This window comes from Ovis canadensis, chromosome 11, assembly GCF_042477335.2.
Source record: "Ovis canadensis isolate MfBH-ARS-UI-01 breed Bighorn chromosome 11, ARS-UI_OviCan_v2, whole genome shotgun sequence".
NCBI lineage: Eukaryota > Metazoa > Chordata > Mammalia > Artiodactyla > Bovidae > Ovis > Ovis canadensis.
Window position 1 is genome coordinate 65070252 of NC_091255.1, and position 13769 is coordinate 65084020.

General features: G+C 58.4%; 2 protein-coding genes across 2 annotated transcripts; one reads left to right on the forward strand and one right to left on the reverse strand.

Annotated features, from left to right (window-relative positions):
* Positions 1–389: 389 nt before the first annotated feature.
* Positions 390–7346, reverse strand: GPR142 (G protein-coupled receptor 142). The gene is made up of 6 exons (XM_069544114.1): positions 7311–7346; positions 4813–4957; positions 4365–4484; positions 2937–3053; positions 2058–2216; positions 390–1261 (listed from the first exon to the last, which is right to left on the reverse strand). Exons 1-6 carry the CDS (start codon positions 7344–7346, stop codon positions 390–392), a joined length of 1449 nt encoding a protein of 482 aa, XP_069400215.1.
* A 621-nt stretch (positions 7347–7967) lies between these two features.
* Positions 7968–12922, forward strand: BTBD17 (BTB domain containing 17). The gene is made up of 3 exons (XM_069544036.1): positions 7968–8095; positions 9931–10207; positions 11666–12922. The coding sequence occupies exons 1-3, from the start codon at positions 8011–8013 to the stop codon at positions 12738–12740; spliced, it is 1437 nt and encodes a 478-aa protein (XP_069400137.1). The 5' UTR covers positions 7968–8010; the 3' UTR covers positions 12741–12922.
* Positions 12923–13769: the final 847 nt, after the last annotated feature.

Sequence of the window (13769 nt, forward strand, 5' to 3'; positions counted from 1 at the left end):
CTTTCCCAGACAGCTCCTCCCCATTGTTCAGTCCCCACACATGGTTCCCCCCAGCCCAGGAAAGGCCTGGGATCCTGGGGACATCTTCCTTTCTCCCTGGCATTGCCAGCAGAAGCCAGAGAAGAAATTGACGCAGGGAATAAGAGGTGGGCTCCAGGAAGGGGTGGGATAGAAGCAATTCATATTCATCCATCCATCCATCTATTCATTCGTTCATTCAGCCCACCAACATTAATTTAGCTTCCTGGGGAGTCACCTCTGAAGCGAGAAACCACTCTCCCCACCCCCAGATTGCAATGGAGAGTGTTGATAAAGTTTGTGGGCACAAGCACAAAGACCCCAGTAATCCGAGCATGAGCCATCCCAAACTCCCTGTGTGGGCTCCTCCTCTACAATTCTGCCCCCTTGGGGAGTCCCGGAGGCTTCAGCATAGGCTCTGCCACCGTGCCCACTGTCCGCGACCCCAGGGTGCAGGGCAGGTGGGTGTCCTGGAAGACCTCTCGGACAGCGGCCCGAAAAGTCTTGCTGACGAGACAGTAGAGGCCGAAGTTGACGGCGGTGTTAAGCATAGCCACCATGTTGGCCACATCTAGGGCCAGGTGGACCCTCCAGTCGCGGTAGACGGGGGCCACGTACAGGTGGTAGAGCATGACAAAGATGCGGGGTGCCCAGAGGAGGGCGAAGAGCGTGGTGACGCCCAGGAGGATGGCGGTGCTCTTGCCCATCTGGGGCCGTGGCCCGCTCCGGCCCCTCTGCTGCAGCCGGCGGACGATGGCCAGGTTGGCCACCAGGAAAACGCCACAAGGGATGAAATAGACAATGAGGCAGTGAGCCCACTTGAGCATCTCGTCCAGCATGCTGGGCGGGTCTGCGTCCCTCCACACGTCCAGCCACCAGTAGAAGGGGATGCCAGTGAGCAGCGCAGCACCAAGGACAGCAGCGACGGCCCGGCGGGCCCGGCCCGGGGACGAGGTGGCCCGGTGGCGCAGGGGGTGGCACAGGGCTCTGTGCCGGTCCACCGTGAGCAGGACGGCGATCCAGACCGAGGCGTGGTTGGCAGCAAACTCCAGGATGTTCGCTGTGCGCACCACGGCCTGGGGCACCTCTCGGGCCAGCACGGCTCCCTGCAGGAGGAAGCCCACGAACACGATGACCACCTGGGTGACAATGTCTGAGGCCGTGAGTGCCAGAAGGTAGTAGTAGGAGGGCTTCCGGGTCCTGGCGGCGAGGCGGGCCAGGGCCACTGTAGTCAGGAGATTGACTGATGGTCACCGAGGTTAGGGAGGGGAGGGGTCAGAGGTTAGAAGGGCTGCCTGATGTGCTTTCTCCTCATCCCTCCCCACCTGCTGCTTCTTGCCTCTCTTTTCGTCTTTCCGGAACCTTCTGAAACCTCACTTTGTTGGAAAGGTTAAGCAGATGATCAGCCTTTCCTTGTCCAGCCATGGCACCGCAGGCCACTGCCTTACCAGGCTACAGGCAGGGATGAGCCATTCCCTAATTCCACCCATCCTCTCCTGCATCCACACCCCTGCTCTGCTCTCTGAATGCAGCGGATGGTGCAAGAAGCTGTCAATGTGAGGCTCTGGGCTGTTCTGCATGGCGTTAGTCATTCTAGGAGATGCCCATTCCTGGGGGAAAAAGGGGGCTGTCTGCTCTGGTGAAAACTTGGGTTTAGCTATTGACCATGCCAAACTTCTGCAGTGGCTCAGCGGTAAAGAATCTGCCTGCAGTGCTGGAGATACAGGAGTTGTGTGTTCGACCCTTGGGTTGGGAAGATCCCCTGGAGGAGGAAATGGCAACCCACTCCAGACTTCTTACCTGGAAGACCTCATGGACAAAGGAGCTTGGTGGGCTACGGTCCATGGGGTCACAAAGCATCAGACACAACAGCCACTGAGCACCCTCGCTTTTACTCCCCACTATGCTTGGCTTTGCAGTGACCACAAGGCAAGGGGAAGGAATCTACGATCCCGTGTCTCAGAGGTCAGCATGGAGGATTGAAGGAGGACCCCAATTTCTGGCCCAGCCCTGGACCCCAGACCCCACTCCCCACTCACCAGGCAGCCCCAGGCCCAGGAGGATGCTGTAGTAGATGACAGGGATGACTCCAGCCACACATGGGGATGCCGCAGGGCTCTCGGGCCAACGGCCTTCAAGCTCCTGGCTCAGCCCGCTGCTGTTGGGTGTGGGCAGCAGGGTCACCCGTAGCTGGGCAGCTAGGAAGTGCAGAATGGCAGGTTAGAACTTTTGGTCTCTTTCCAGCCTGGCCTGGAGCAGCCCCACCCTGACCTTGGCCCTGAGGTCTCTACTCACCCTGGCTCCATGCAGAGCCCCTAGTCAGGTCCAGCCAAACGTGATCCCAATGGCCATGTCCTCTCCACCCCAGCCCACCCCCTCAGGGGCCTGGCTCCACTATCAATGGGAAGAAGTGCTTGGTGGCCTTTCTTGCCATCTTAGAGATTATTTCTGAATCGCCTGGTTCCCAGGCAGCCTGAGTCAGACAGTCTGAACTGGGGCTTGAGCACTGTGTTCTTAAGGCATCCTTGGTGACTGATCCGGACCCACGGTAATCATGGCAACCGCGCTGCTGTAGCAAACAGCTGCCTTCTCTTCAAGGAGAGATGTGACCAAGTTCTCTCCTTTCTACCCCAAAGAGCATCTCTGTCTCTTTCTGTCTCCTAGTACCACTGGAGCTGGAAGGGCCCTGGTTTTCAGATAGGGAAACTGAGTCCAGGGGGCTCAGGTGTGACTTGCCTGCCGTCACACGCATCTGGCTGGTGGCCGATATGGGATGAGGACCAAACACACACTCTGGTCCCTCCCCGCCTAGTCTACACTTTCAGATTTTAGGTTTCACCTTCCAGCTTTTGATTTTTTCCACTTCAAGCTCCCCATTCCCACCCCACCTCCAGATTCCTGGGTCTTAGTTGCCTTACCTGTCTCTTCTGCCAGCCGCATGCTCCTGGGTCCTGGGTCACCCTGTGGCTTTTTCCGGGGGTGCCTGCAGCTCCCTCTCAGCTGTTTGCCTGACGATTCTTCCAGCAGCACTGAGTCTGTGATCAGCACAATCAGAACGTGTGAAGCGGCGGGTGGTGGGAGGAGGGAAGGGGAGGAGGGGGAGGAGGGGGAGGAGGGGGAGGGTGGGGCCTGAGGCCCAGGGGGATGAGCCTGAACAGTCGATACTGTCTGGAGCAAAGCAGGATTACGAGGGAGCCTGGGAAGGGAAGGAGCGAGGCTGGAGGGCGGCCCTGGGAACGGTCGCACTGGCACTCTGGATGGCCTGCCCAGTGCTCCAAGGGTGCTGGGAACCGGCCTGGGCTCAGTCTGGCTATCAGAAACCCTGGGGGCGAGGACTCTGAAGAAAGGCAGATGGGTTCCAGGAGCTGACTCAGAGAGGAGTGGAGGGGCAACCCGTGCCGGGGAGGGAGCGCCGAGGCTGCCCTGGGCGGGACACGGATCTGGAGAGGAGCCCCTGGGCCAGGCTGGAAGGAATCGGTCGTGCAGTGGCTGTGGGTGGTGGGTTGAGAAGGAGGCTACCTCGGGGTGGGGTGGGAGTGCTGCTGGCCTGGAAGGATGGCAGGAAGCCATGCCCAGGGCTGGCCAGGACCCCCAGGAGGAGCCGGACCCAGCTGCCAGCAGCTCTGGGAAACCCAGACGCAGTGGCACCCCACAAGCCCTTGTTTTCCTAGCCCTGGTGAAATGGACAATTCCTTCAAGCAGTCACTAGCAAATAAACACCATCCGGCGTGGCTTGCAGTCCAGAGAGACTAGAATTTGAGCCTGGCCAGCTCTCCCATCCCACGTGGGGAAAAGTCACCAGCACAGCCCGCAGTGGGCGCCCGGGACAGTGTGCGGATTGAGTCTGGAGCGAGCTGAGGCCCAGCCTGGAATCGCCTCCCACGCTCACCCTCTGGGAATGCCGCAGAGCCCATCTCTGGGCTCCCTGAGTTAGACCTGAGTCCCTGGGACAGCAAGGAGATCAAATCAGTCCATCCTAAAGGAAATCAACCCTGAATATTCATTGAAGGACTGATGCTGAAGCTCCAAAACTTCGGCCACCTGATGGGAAGAGCCCACTCGTTGGAAAAGACACTGATGCTGGGAAAGATTGAGGGCAAGAGGAGAAGGGGACGACGGAGGATGAGATGGTTGGATGGCATCACCGACTCAATGGACATGAGTTTGAGCAAACTCTGGGAGATGGTGAAGAAATGGGAAGACTGGAGTGCTGCAGTCGGTGGGGTTGCCAAGAGTCAGACACGACTTAGTGACTGAACAACAGCAAAGTTAAATCCCACTCTGGGGCTGGAAGTACCAGGATGCCCACCCCCAGCCTCACCTTCACACCCAGCCTCAGAACTCACAGTAGCCTTGCTGCTTCCTGGTGGCCAGGTCCCGGCACTGCATACCTCCAAGAGTCCACTGGCTTTGGTCAGAGGGGGCACAGTAGGCCCTCAGGTCCCTACGCAGAGTGTCTGGGACTCCTGCAACAGAGGGTGCAAGTGGCACAGATAAGTCCCCAGGCTACCACCCTCCTGCACCAGGAGGCTGCGGGTGAGCAGGGGGCCACTTACAGCCAGGTGTAAGGGTCTCTGCCAACATTTCCTGAGGATCCACCCTATTCCCCACGGGTCACCCTCCCAGCAGCCCCACAAGCTAACTTGGGACACCTCAATTTCACACGAGAAGGGACCGAAGCGCAGAGAAGTCCAGCAAGTAGGATAAGGCTAAGAGCATGTAAGTGGCAGCAGGCGGAATTTGAACTTGGCCTTGTCCTTCCTCCAGAACCGTTTACTGATCATGCCCTCCCACCGGAAGAGCAGGTGCTCAGGTAGCGCAAGTCCACCTTGAGCTCAGGTTGTACCAGGAGGGGAAGTGGGTCAGGTAGATACACCCCTCGGATGCACAAGGCTCTCCAGCTGGGGGTGGGCAGGCAGCACGACGCAGGATGCTGAGGCTGGAAGGTGGGTGCCACCACGGGACAGCCTGGCTTCAGGCGAAGCTTTCCATATCACGTCAGTTACTTTGAGGCGCTGGGAGCCCACCCCTCCATCCTCCCGCATCCGCAGATTCCGAAACTCTGCATCCTGCCCCAAGCTTACTCTACCAACACTAGCGACTCCTTGCCTCGTGTGTGGCTACTGAAATAGCTTCCCAGAAGAGATAGTATGGGGCTGCGGAAAGAAAAGCAGAAAAGCAACATCTGAATCCAGGCTCAGCCCCTTCTGGGCCAAGAGACCTCAGACAAGCCCCTTGGGTCATAGGTACTCTTGTCTCAGGTGGGAAGTTACGCTGGTCTCCAGGAATTGTTCTAGCTCAGACTTTCTCTTGAGGAATTTAGGAGCTTCCAGATGCACAGGGCAAGATAAAACTGTCTCTGACCTTCCGTCTGCAAGACTGGGCAGGGTGGATGCCCCGCTTCCTCTCTCCAGCTCCAAGACTCTCACGCACACCACAAGCACACAAACACAGGCATGTATACTTCCACACCACCACACACACACACACACACAAACACATGTGTGCATACTTACAGTCCACACACACACACGCTTGCGCACCTACAAATACATGCATGCATACACTTCAGAAACCCTCAGACTAAGAAAATGAAAACAGAAAATGCATATTCCTGGAAATTCCGCTTTTTTGTTTGTTTTTCAAAATTTATTTGGCTGCCCTAGATCTTAGTTTTGGCATACGAACTCTCAGTTGCAGCATATGGGATCTAATTCCCTGACCAGGGATCGAACCCAGGCTCTCTTCACTGGGAGCTTGGAGTCTTGGCCACTGGACCACCAGGGCAGTCGCTGGAAAGTCAGTGTTTAGATCAGTAGAGGAGTTTCAGGGATGACAAGTTAGAACTAGAAGAGGCGAGGCCCCCCAGAGATGCGGAGTCAGAGGTGTCCCTCCTGGGTCTTCTGGGTAACCTGGGCCCTCCCCAATTCCTGCACACTTGAAATGCCATCCATCTAACTCTAGCCTGTACATGACCATCGTCAAGATACTAAGAAGACACAAGTGCCCTGGCTCCGAGGTGGAGGGTGGGAGATTCCAGCACAGGTGGGTCACACTTCTGAGTCTCAAGGAGACTTTCTAACTGAAAGACCATTTTCTGACTAGTGGGTTCTCTCAGCATCATTTTGTAAAAAGTCATCAATGACATCCTATTGAACAGCACTGGACCTGACCCTGCCCTCCCCTCACACTGAGGCTCTGTCTTGTTGGATTCGGTCAGGGAAGTGGTACAGCCCCCGGGAAGGGCAGGCACACAGCCAGTGGGCAGGGGGTGGCGAATCTGGATGAAGGGGACTGGGCATGAAGGTCAGGACAGCTGGGAGGGGTTTCCGCTGGGCCGGACAGCTGCGTCTCTGCCAACCCGGACGAAGCAGGTGCCAGACCCAATTCCAGCTCTCTCTGTGGCTCCAGAGAGGGGTGGGGGGTGGAGCTGTTGGGTTTCTCTGTGCCAACCCCGGGGCAGAGATCAATGCATTGAGCCGGTCCCTGGGATTCAGAGAGCAAGGGAGGGTGAGCTCTGACTCAGCCCCAGTGAAGGGCCAGGCCTCAGGAGAAAGGCTAAGCTGGATCTCCTGGGAGGACCCCCACCACACACACACACACACACACACACACCCGCCACACACACACACCATTTCAGTTTATCAACTTGGAAGGACTCCCTCCCGCAAGGATCTGGGCCAGGCCCTACCTGTTCCTGGGAAAGGTGAGGCCCCACCAGTACCGCCCACCCATCCCCCTGGGCTCCAGACCCCACCCTCTCCTCTCTATCCCTTTGTCCTTAGAAGAGCTCGTCCCTGCACTAACCCGGCTGACACTGTCACCTAGCTGTCTGCCTCAGTGTCTCTGACCATCAGGGTGGGTCCTGGCTCCGCTGTGTGTCTCCTTGCAGCTTTTATTTTATTTTATTTTATTTTTGACTGCACCTCTCTTAGTTGCAGCAAGCCAGATCTTAGTTGCCTGACCAGAGATGGAATCCAGACCCCCTGCCTTGGGAGCATGGAGTCTTAACCACTGGACCATCAGGGAAGCCCCCTCCGAGGAACTTTGAGATGGGAAAAATTACAGTAGGAAGTTGGACAGAAGCTGGTAAGAGAAACCTTCCAAGGAGGTGAACCAAGAGACCTGAGACCACTTGAGAAGGTGAATTAGAGGAAGAAGGTGCCAGGGCAGCTCCTGGTCAGACGGCGGGTGGGATGCCTGCGGGGGACCAGCCTCAAGCACGGCTCTGGGTGGGGGTGCACAGCATGGGGTGCAGCTGCTCTATGCCCAGCCCCGCCATCCTAGCTCACCTTGACCTGGGGGGGTGTGATGGCCACAGCCCCCATGTCCCTAAGGCCCATCACCCTCCTCAGAGCACGCCAGGAACCTTCTTCAACGAAGGACATGCACATGACATCAGCTACCCCACGGGACCCTACTTAGAGCCCTGTCCTCTTTTCTGGAGAGCTAGCCCACCCCAACACGGGAGGGGGAGGGGTGGGGCCTGGGCCGCGGCCTCCTCCTCTTCCAGGGCTTCCTTTGCAGTCCTTGGCTCACCATAGTGCTCCAGCCGCGATGCTGCCAAGCGTACTCTGTGCCAGAGTGGGGGGTCAGGGGAGGCGGCTGGGGACCCTCTGGGCTAGTGGCTGCCTCTGGTTCTGGAGCCCTTTGCCTGCCCTTTGGAGAGCCTTCGACTACCCAGGAGAGGAGTGACTAGCTGTGCCGGGTGGTAGGAGACGTGGGGGAAGCTGCCGGATCTGGTCCCCTCAGGGGCCCGAGAGCAGCACAATAGCGCCTGGGGCGCCGCTCTCCGGCTCAACTGGTTGCCTGGGTAACAGCTGGGGCCAGTTTCCACCAATCCAAGGCAGAGGCTGGGTGGGGGGAGGGAAGCCAGCCGGGCAAGGGGGGCGGCCATCCCCTTGGGCTGGATCCTATATAAGGAGGAGGGATGTGCACGGAGTGGTCTGGGCTCCGCTGTTCCTCCTGTGGGCTTGGGGGCAGGGTGCAAAGATGTGCAGGCTGGGCTCTGCCAAGCCTGGGTCCTGGGCCAGCTTCTGGGCCATGCTGACCTTGGTGGGCCTGGTCACTCATGCAGGTGAGTGGGCAGTGGGCAGGGAGAAGGGGCAGGACCTTTGGGCTCCAACTGCCCACAGCCAGGAGGGGGCGGTGTCCAGACGGCCGGGCCAGGCACAGTGTTGATTTGATCATGCAGCTCCGTGGAGGAGGGCAGCCGGCCTCCGAGGGCAGGAGGGCTGTGCAGGCAGGGGGCTTAACCACAGGAACACCCTTCCACTGTCCATTGTCCCTGGCAGCTGGGCCCAGGCTGGGGAGAGTGGGATCCATCAGCGTTTGGAGCCTTCACTGTGACAGCTTGGGGGATGGCGGGGCTGGAAAATAACCAGGGCTCCTCTCTCACCCTTTCTCCCTCTCTCTATCTGCCTCTCACTCATACACAGAGGCTCTGCTTTCCTGGGAGCCTCTTCAAGAGGCCCTGGGACTCTGTGTGTGTGTGTGTGTGTGTGCACATACGCGCACTGGGAGGGTGAGGGTGCCCATCTGCTCCCCTCAACTCCTCAGTCCATGCTCCATTTGGGGAAGCTGCTGGCAGTGCTTTCTGTCGCCGAGTCTTCCGTCCGTAAGCACGTGTCCCCATCTGACCCTCACGGTGTCCTGGAAACAGGGGAGGAGGGTCCCACTTGGCTCGCCTGGAAGCAGGAGGGTGCCCGTCCCCAGGCGCAGGTGCCTCGAAAGTCCCGTCCAGGACCCGCTCACTCTGTGCTTTCTCGGGTCCCCCAGGAGGCCAGTGTAGACCCCTGCCTCCCAGATCAGGACCACCCCCCCAGGCTGCAGCCCCCTCCCCTGCTCCGCCCCCTCACCTCCCACTCAGAACGTGGGCAGATCCCCTCCACCTTCCTAGCACCAAGCCCAGCCTCTCCCAGGCCCTCAGGTGGGCTCCTTATCACTTCCTCAGGGAGCCTGTCTCTGATTCCTGCACCTACAGGAGCCGCCACCCCACTCCCGTCACCTCCCTTACTGGTCACAGCCCAAAACCAGAGTGCTTATTTGTGTATTTATTGCCTAAGAAGCTAAGTTGTGCTTTTATGAGTGTAAGGAGCTGGTTTGTTTTGTTCACTGTGCTGGTCTGAGCTCCCAGGGGAGTGTCTGGCTTATTGTAAGTGCTCAATAGATTATTTGCTGGGGAATGCACTGCTTTGGGCCAACTTTTCTCTTCCAAGGGGTAAGGTGGGCAATTCTTCAGGAGGCAAGGGGGTGGGGACCAAGAGGCTCCTCAGTCCTCGCCTAGGGGTCTGCCATCATGGAGATCAGCTCTAGATATTAATTTTTTTGGGGGGGGATGTGTTAGGTCTCTGTCGCTGTGTGTGCGTTTCTCTAGTTGCAAGAAGCAGAGGCTCCTCTTCTTCGAAGCGCGGGCTTCTCACTGCAGCGGCTTCTCTTGTTGTAGACCTCGGGCTCAGTAGTTTCAGCTCCCCGGCTCCAGAGCACAGACTCAATAGTCGTGGAGCACAGGTTTAGTTGCTCTGTGGCACGTGGGATCTTCCCGGATCAGGGATCAAACTTATGTCTCCTGCATGGGGAGGCGGATTTTTACCACAGAGTCACCAGGGAAATCCAGCTCTGGACATTTTGTCCCATTCTGATTCATGACCTCTCCCTGCCGGGAATCTGCCCCCCACCCCTTCCAAGAGCATCTTCTCAGGGTCTGCTCAGGTTCACGAATTTCCCCATCTAAGATGTGCCTGTCTGCACATACATGCATCCACGCACTTCACAGGCACAAACGGGAGCACACAGCCTCCCCAGGCTTCCCCTACCCTCTGCCCACATCCAACCACAGGCATCTCCAGCTGGTCCGTCTGCAACCCCAGAAGGCTGCCCCCTCAGGCTGCTTTGTGTTCCTTCCTGCTGCAGCCCAGAAAACTGATGTCGGTGGGGAGTCAGCGGGCACCTCCATCAACCACTCCCAGATGCTGCTCCAGCGCCTGCAGGAACTGCTGCGGCAGGGCAATGCCAGCGATGTGGTGCTGCGGGTGCAGGCCATGGGCACCGACGAGGTCCGAGTCTTCCATGCCCACCGCCTGCTGCTGGGACTGCACAGTGAGCAGTTCCGGGAGCTGCTGAGTAATCAGAGCGAGGTGGTGTTGCAGGAGTCCCGGGACTGTGCTGCCGTCTTCGACAAGTTCATCAGGTGGGGAAGGATCGGGGGGAAGACGTCACCCCTTTCCATGTCCCTGGCTTCTCCACTCACAGGGTGATGGAAGCCCTGGCTCTTAGCCCTGCCCCTTCCCTGGATGGCATTAGGATGACCATGCAACCACCTCCCTCTTCCCTCTTTGCACCAGCTTCTTGCAAAATGCAGCATGACTCCCCTGCCTGAAAGCTCTGAGTGGTTTGAAGTTAGTTACCAAATACTCTCAAAGCTGTTTCCAAACCTGGCCTTAAGAGCTTTTAAAGACTGTAGACTTCTGGGCCCCACCCTGAATCCCGAGCTTCATATCTAGGGCCGGGCCAAACAGTTTCTTCTTTTAATGTCTCTGTGTGGTTTAGTTGTCTGGCCAGGTTTTGAGCCACAGGGCTAGGGGGCTGCTTCCTGGTAGCGTGCTGCACAGGGACACTGCCCACACTCTAGTCTGAGAAAGTGACCCTGCTTTAATAGCTTAGACAAGATGGCTGCAGAATATTGGTGATTTCTTCAAACTTCCAGGCAACAAAGAGATAGCACAGAAGGAGAAAAGCATCTTTCCTCTACCCCCTAACTGGGAAAGATTGAAGGAAGGAGGAGAAGGGGACGACAAAGGATGAGATAGTTGGATGGCATCACTGACTCAATGGATAAGAGTTTGAACAAGCTCCAGGAGATGGTGAAGGACAGGGGAGCCTGGTGTGCTGCAGTCTATGGGGTTGCAAAGAGTCGGACAGGACTGATAGACTGAACAATAATCTCTACCCTAGTCAGTTCTATTTAACCAGGCTTTCCCCCAATCCCAGTCTGTGCCTTTGTGGACATCTCATTAGCTAGAATTTAGTCATGTGATTTAAGGGATTCTAGGAAACATCTTTCGTTCCCAGAGGCAAACAAGCGAAGTTCAATGGCTTGCCCACTCTCATAGCAAGTAACTGGCAGAATATGAATCGGAACCCACACTGTAAACCGGGTGAAGGTAGGAGCTACATCTTTCTCGTCCCAGCACAGAGCTCAACCACTCAGTGGGCACTCACTCTAGGAATCACTGACGTGCTCTGTCAGCTAAGTCCTGTCTGACTCTTTGCAAGCCCATGGACTGTAGCCCACCAGGCTCATGTGTCCATGGTATTTTCCAGGCAAGAATACTGGAGGGGGTTGCCATTTCCTCCTCCAGGGGATCTTCCTGACCCAGGGACAGAACCTGCGTCTCCTGCATTGGCAGGCGGATGCTTCACCACTGAGCCACCTGTGCTCAATAAATGCTTGCTTATTCCCACATCCCACGAGAAACCGGAAAGACGAGGAGGTGAAGTAGGATACGCGTGGAAAGGTCCTTCTGTTGGCTCCCTTAATGGCGATGCTGTCGCCCCACGCCGGGTACCGTTGGGACTCAGGAGGCAGTGCTGGGTAGGGTAACCGTGGCCGCCCTGACCGCGCTCCATCTCTGCGCCTCTCTGGCAGGTACCTCTACTGCGGTGAGCTGACCGTGCTGCTGGCGCAGGCCATCCCCCTGCACCAGCTGGCCACCAAGTACCGCGTGGCCTCCTTGCAGCGGGGCGTGGCCGACTACATGCGCGCGCACCTGGCGGGCGGCGCGGGCCCGGCGGTGGGCTGGTACCACTACGCAGTGAGCACCGGGGACGAGGCCCTGCGCCAGAGCTGCCTGCAGTTCCTGGCCTGGAACCTGTCGGCCGTGGCGGGGAGCGCCGAGTGGGGCGCTGTGAGCCCCGAGCTGCTGGCGCACCTGCTGCCGCGCTCGGACCTCGTGCTGCAGGACGAGCTGGAGCTCTTCCAGGCGCTGGAGGCGTGGCTGGGCCGCGCGCGGCCGCCACCAGCCGTGGCCGAGCGCGCGCTGCGCGCCATCCGTTACCCCATGATTCCTCCGGCGCAGCTGTTCCAGCTGCAGGCGCGCTCGGCCGCCCTGGCACGCCATGGCCCGGCGGTGGCCGACCTGCTCCTTCAGGCCTACCAGTTCCACGCCGCCTCGCCGCTGCACTATGCCAAGTTTTTCGACATCAATGGCAGCGCCTTCCTGCCCCGCAACTACCTCGCGCCCGCCTGGGGCACCCCGTGGGTCATCAACAACCCGGCCCGCGACGATCGCAGCACCAGCTTCCAGACGCAGCTGGGCCCAAGTGGCCACGATTCGGGCCGCCGAGTCACCTGGAACGTGCTCTTCTCGCCACGCTGGCTGCCGGTAAGCCTACGGCCCGTCTACGCAGACGCCACGGGCACCGCGCTGCCCCTCGCACGCCCTGAGGACGGCCGGCCGCGGCTGGTGGTCACGCCGGCCAGCAGCGGCGGTGACGCGGCGGGCGTGAGCTTCCAGAAGACCGTGCTGGTGGGGGCGCGCCACCACGGCCGCCTGCTGGTCCGCCACGCGTACAGCTTCCACCAGAGCAGCGAGGAGGCCGGCGACTTCCTAGCGCACGCCGACCTGCAGCGGCGCAACTCAGAGTACCTGGTGGAGAACGCCCTGCATCTCCACCTCATTGTCAAGCCCGTCTATCACACCCTCATCCGGACCCCCAAGTAGCCAAGCGGGCCGGGTCGGGGAGCTCAGCATCCCTGATGCCTCTGGATCAGCAAAGTAGAGGTGTCTATCCTGGCCTGCTGGATGATCAGGTGCTGGCGGCCTTAGAGCTGGGTGGTAGACCAGATGCCTGGTTTCAGGAGCTGTTTTCACACTGACTTGAACATGAGGTTCTTGGTGTTGTGTATGTGTGTGCTCAGCTGTGTTTCAGTCTTTGCCACCTCAGGTACTGTAGCCGGGCGAGCTCCTCTGCCCATGGAACTTTTCAGGCAAGAATACTGGAAGGGGATGCCATTTCCTCCTGCAGAGGATCTTCCCAACCCAGGAACTGAACCCATGTCTCTTGCATCTCCTGCATTAGCAAGTGGATTCTTTATCACCAGCACTACGTGGGAAGCCAGTGCTCTTGGTAGAATAAGCCAGTGCTCGGAGCGGCAAGGCGGTGATTAAACCACCCAGTTCTGGGGGTAAAAACAGTCCAAGGAGGGCTCCACAGGGCAGAGACTTCCCATTGTTCATTAGCTTTTCCCCAAGGGCCCCCGTCCCCACAGGGGACAGGGCAGGTAAAAGCATTGCAATGGCCAGGTGCACCTTGGGGGAGCTTTCTCACCTGGAACTGAGGGGCTCAGCTGAGCAATTTCTGAGCCCTGACTTCCTGGGGTGGGAGGGGTAAGCACAACCCTAAGTCTCTGACCTCTCCTGGGAGGAGGTCTGGGCAGAGACCTCAGAGTCCGGAGGAAAACCGCTTTCCCCCAGGAGTTTGTTGACTTGTGCTCTACAACCAGCAGGAGAGGAAGAGGGTGTGGTGGGAAGAGGGGACTTGGGTTGAATCTTAACCAGTGACGTGCTCAGTTGCTCAGGCGTGTCTGGCTCTTTGCAGCCCCATGGACTAGAGCCCACCAGTCCTTTTCCCATGTGATTCTTCGGGCAAGAATCCTGGAGTGGGTTGCCATTTCTTCCTCCAGGGGGTCTTCCTGACCCAGGGATTGAACCCACGTCTCTTGCATCTCCTGCATTGCAGGCAGGTTCTTT

What these genes read in the sequence shown, in the direction of transcription:
- GPR142 (XM_069544114.1), bottom strand. Translation starts at nt 7,346, where the DNA reads ATGGGGGCTGTGGCCATCACACCCCCCCAGGTCAAG. An exon ending in CCTGAGCACCTGCTCTTCCG is followed by an intron (nt 4,485 to 4,812) that starts GTGGGAGGGCAT and finishes CCTCTGTTGCAG; the next exon opens with GAGTCCCAGACACTCTGCGT. An exon ending in CAGGAAGCAGCAAGGCTACT is followed by an intron (nt 3,054 to 4,364) that starts GTGAGTTCTGAG and finishes TGCTGATCACAG; the next exon opens with ACTCAGTGCTGCTGGAAGAA.
- BTBD17 (XM_069544036.1), top strand. Translation starts at nt 8,011, where the DNA reads ATGTGCAGGCTGGGCTCTGCCAAGCCTGGGTCCTGGGCCAGCTTCTGG. An exon ending in GGGCCTGGTCACTCATGCAG is followed by an intron (nt 8,096 to 9,930) that starts GTGAGTGGGCAG and finishes TTCCTGCTGCAG; the next exon opens with CCCAGAAAACTGATGTCGGT. An exon ending in GTCTTCGACAAGTTCATCAG is followed by an intron (nt 10,208 to 11,665) that starts GTGGGGAAGGAT and finishes CCTCTCTGGCAG; the next exon opens with GTACCTCTACTGCGGTGAGC.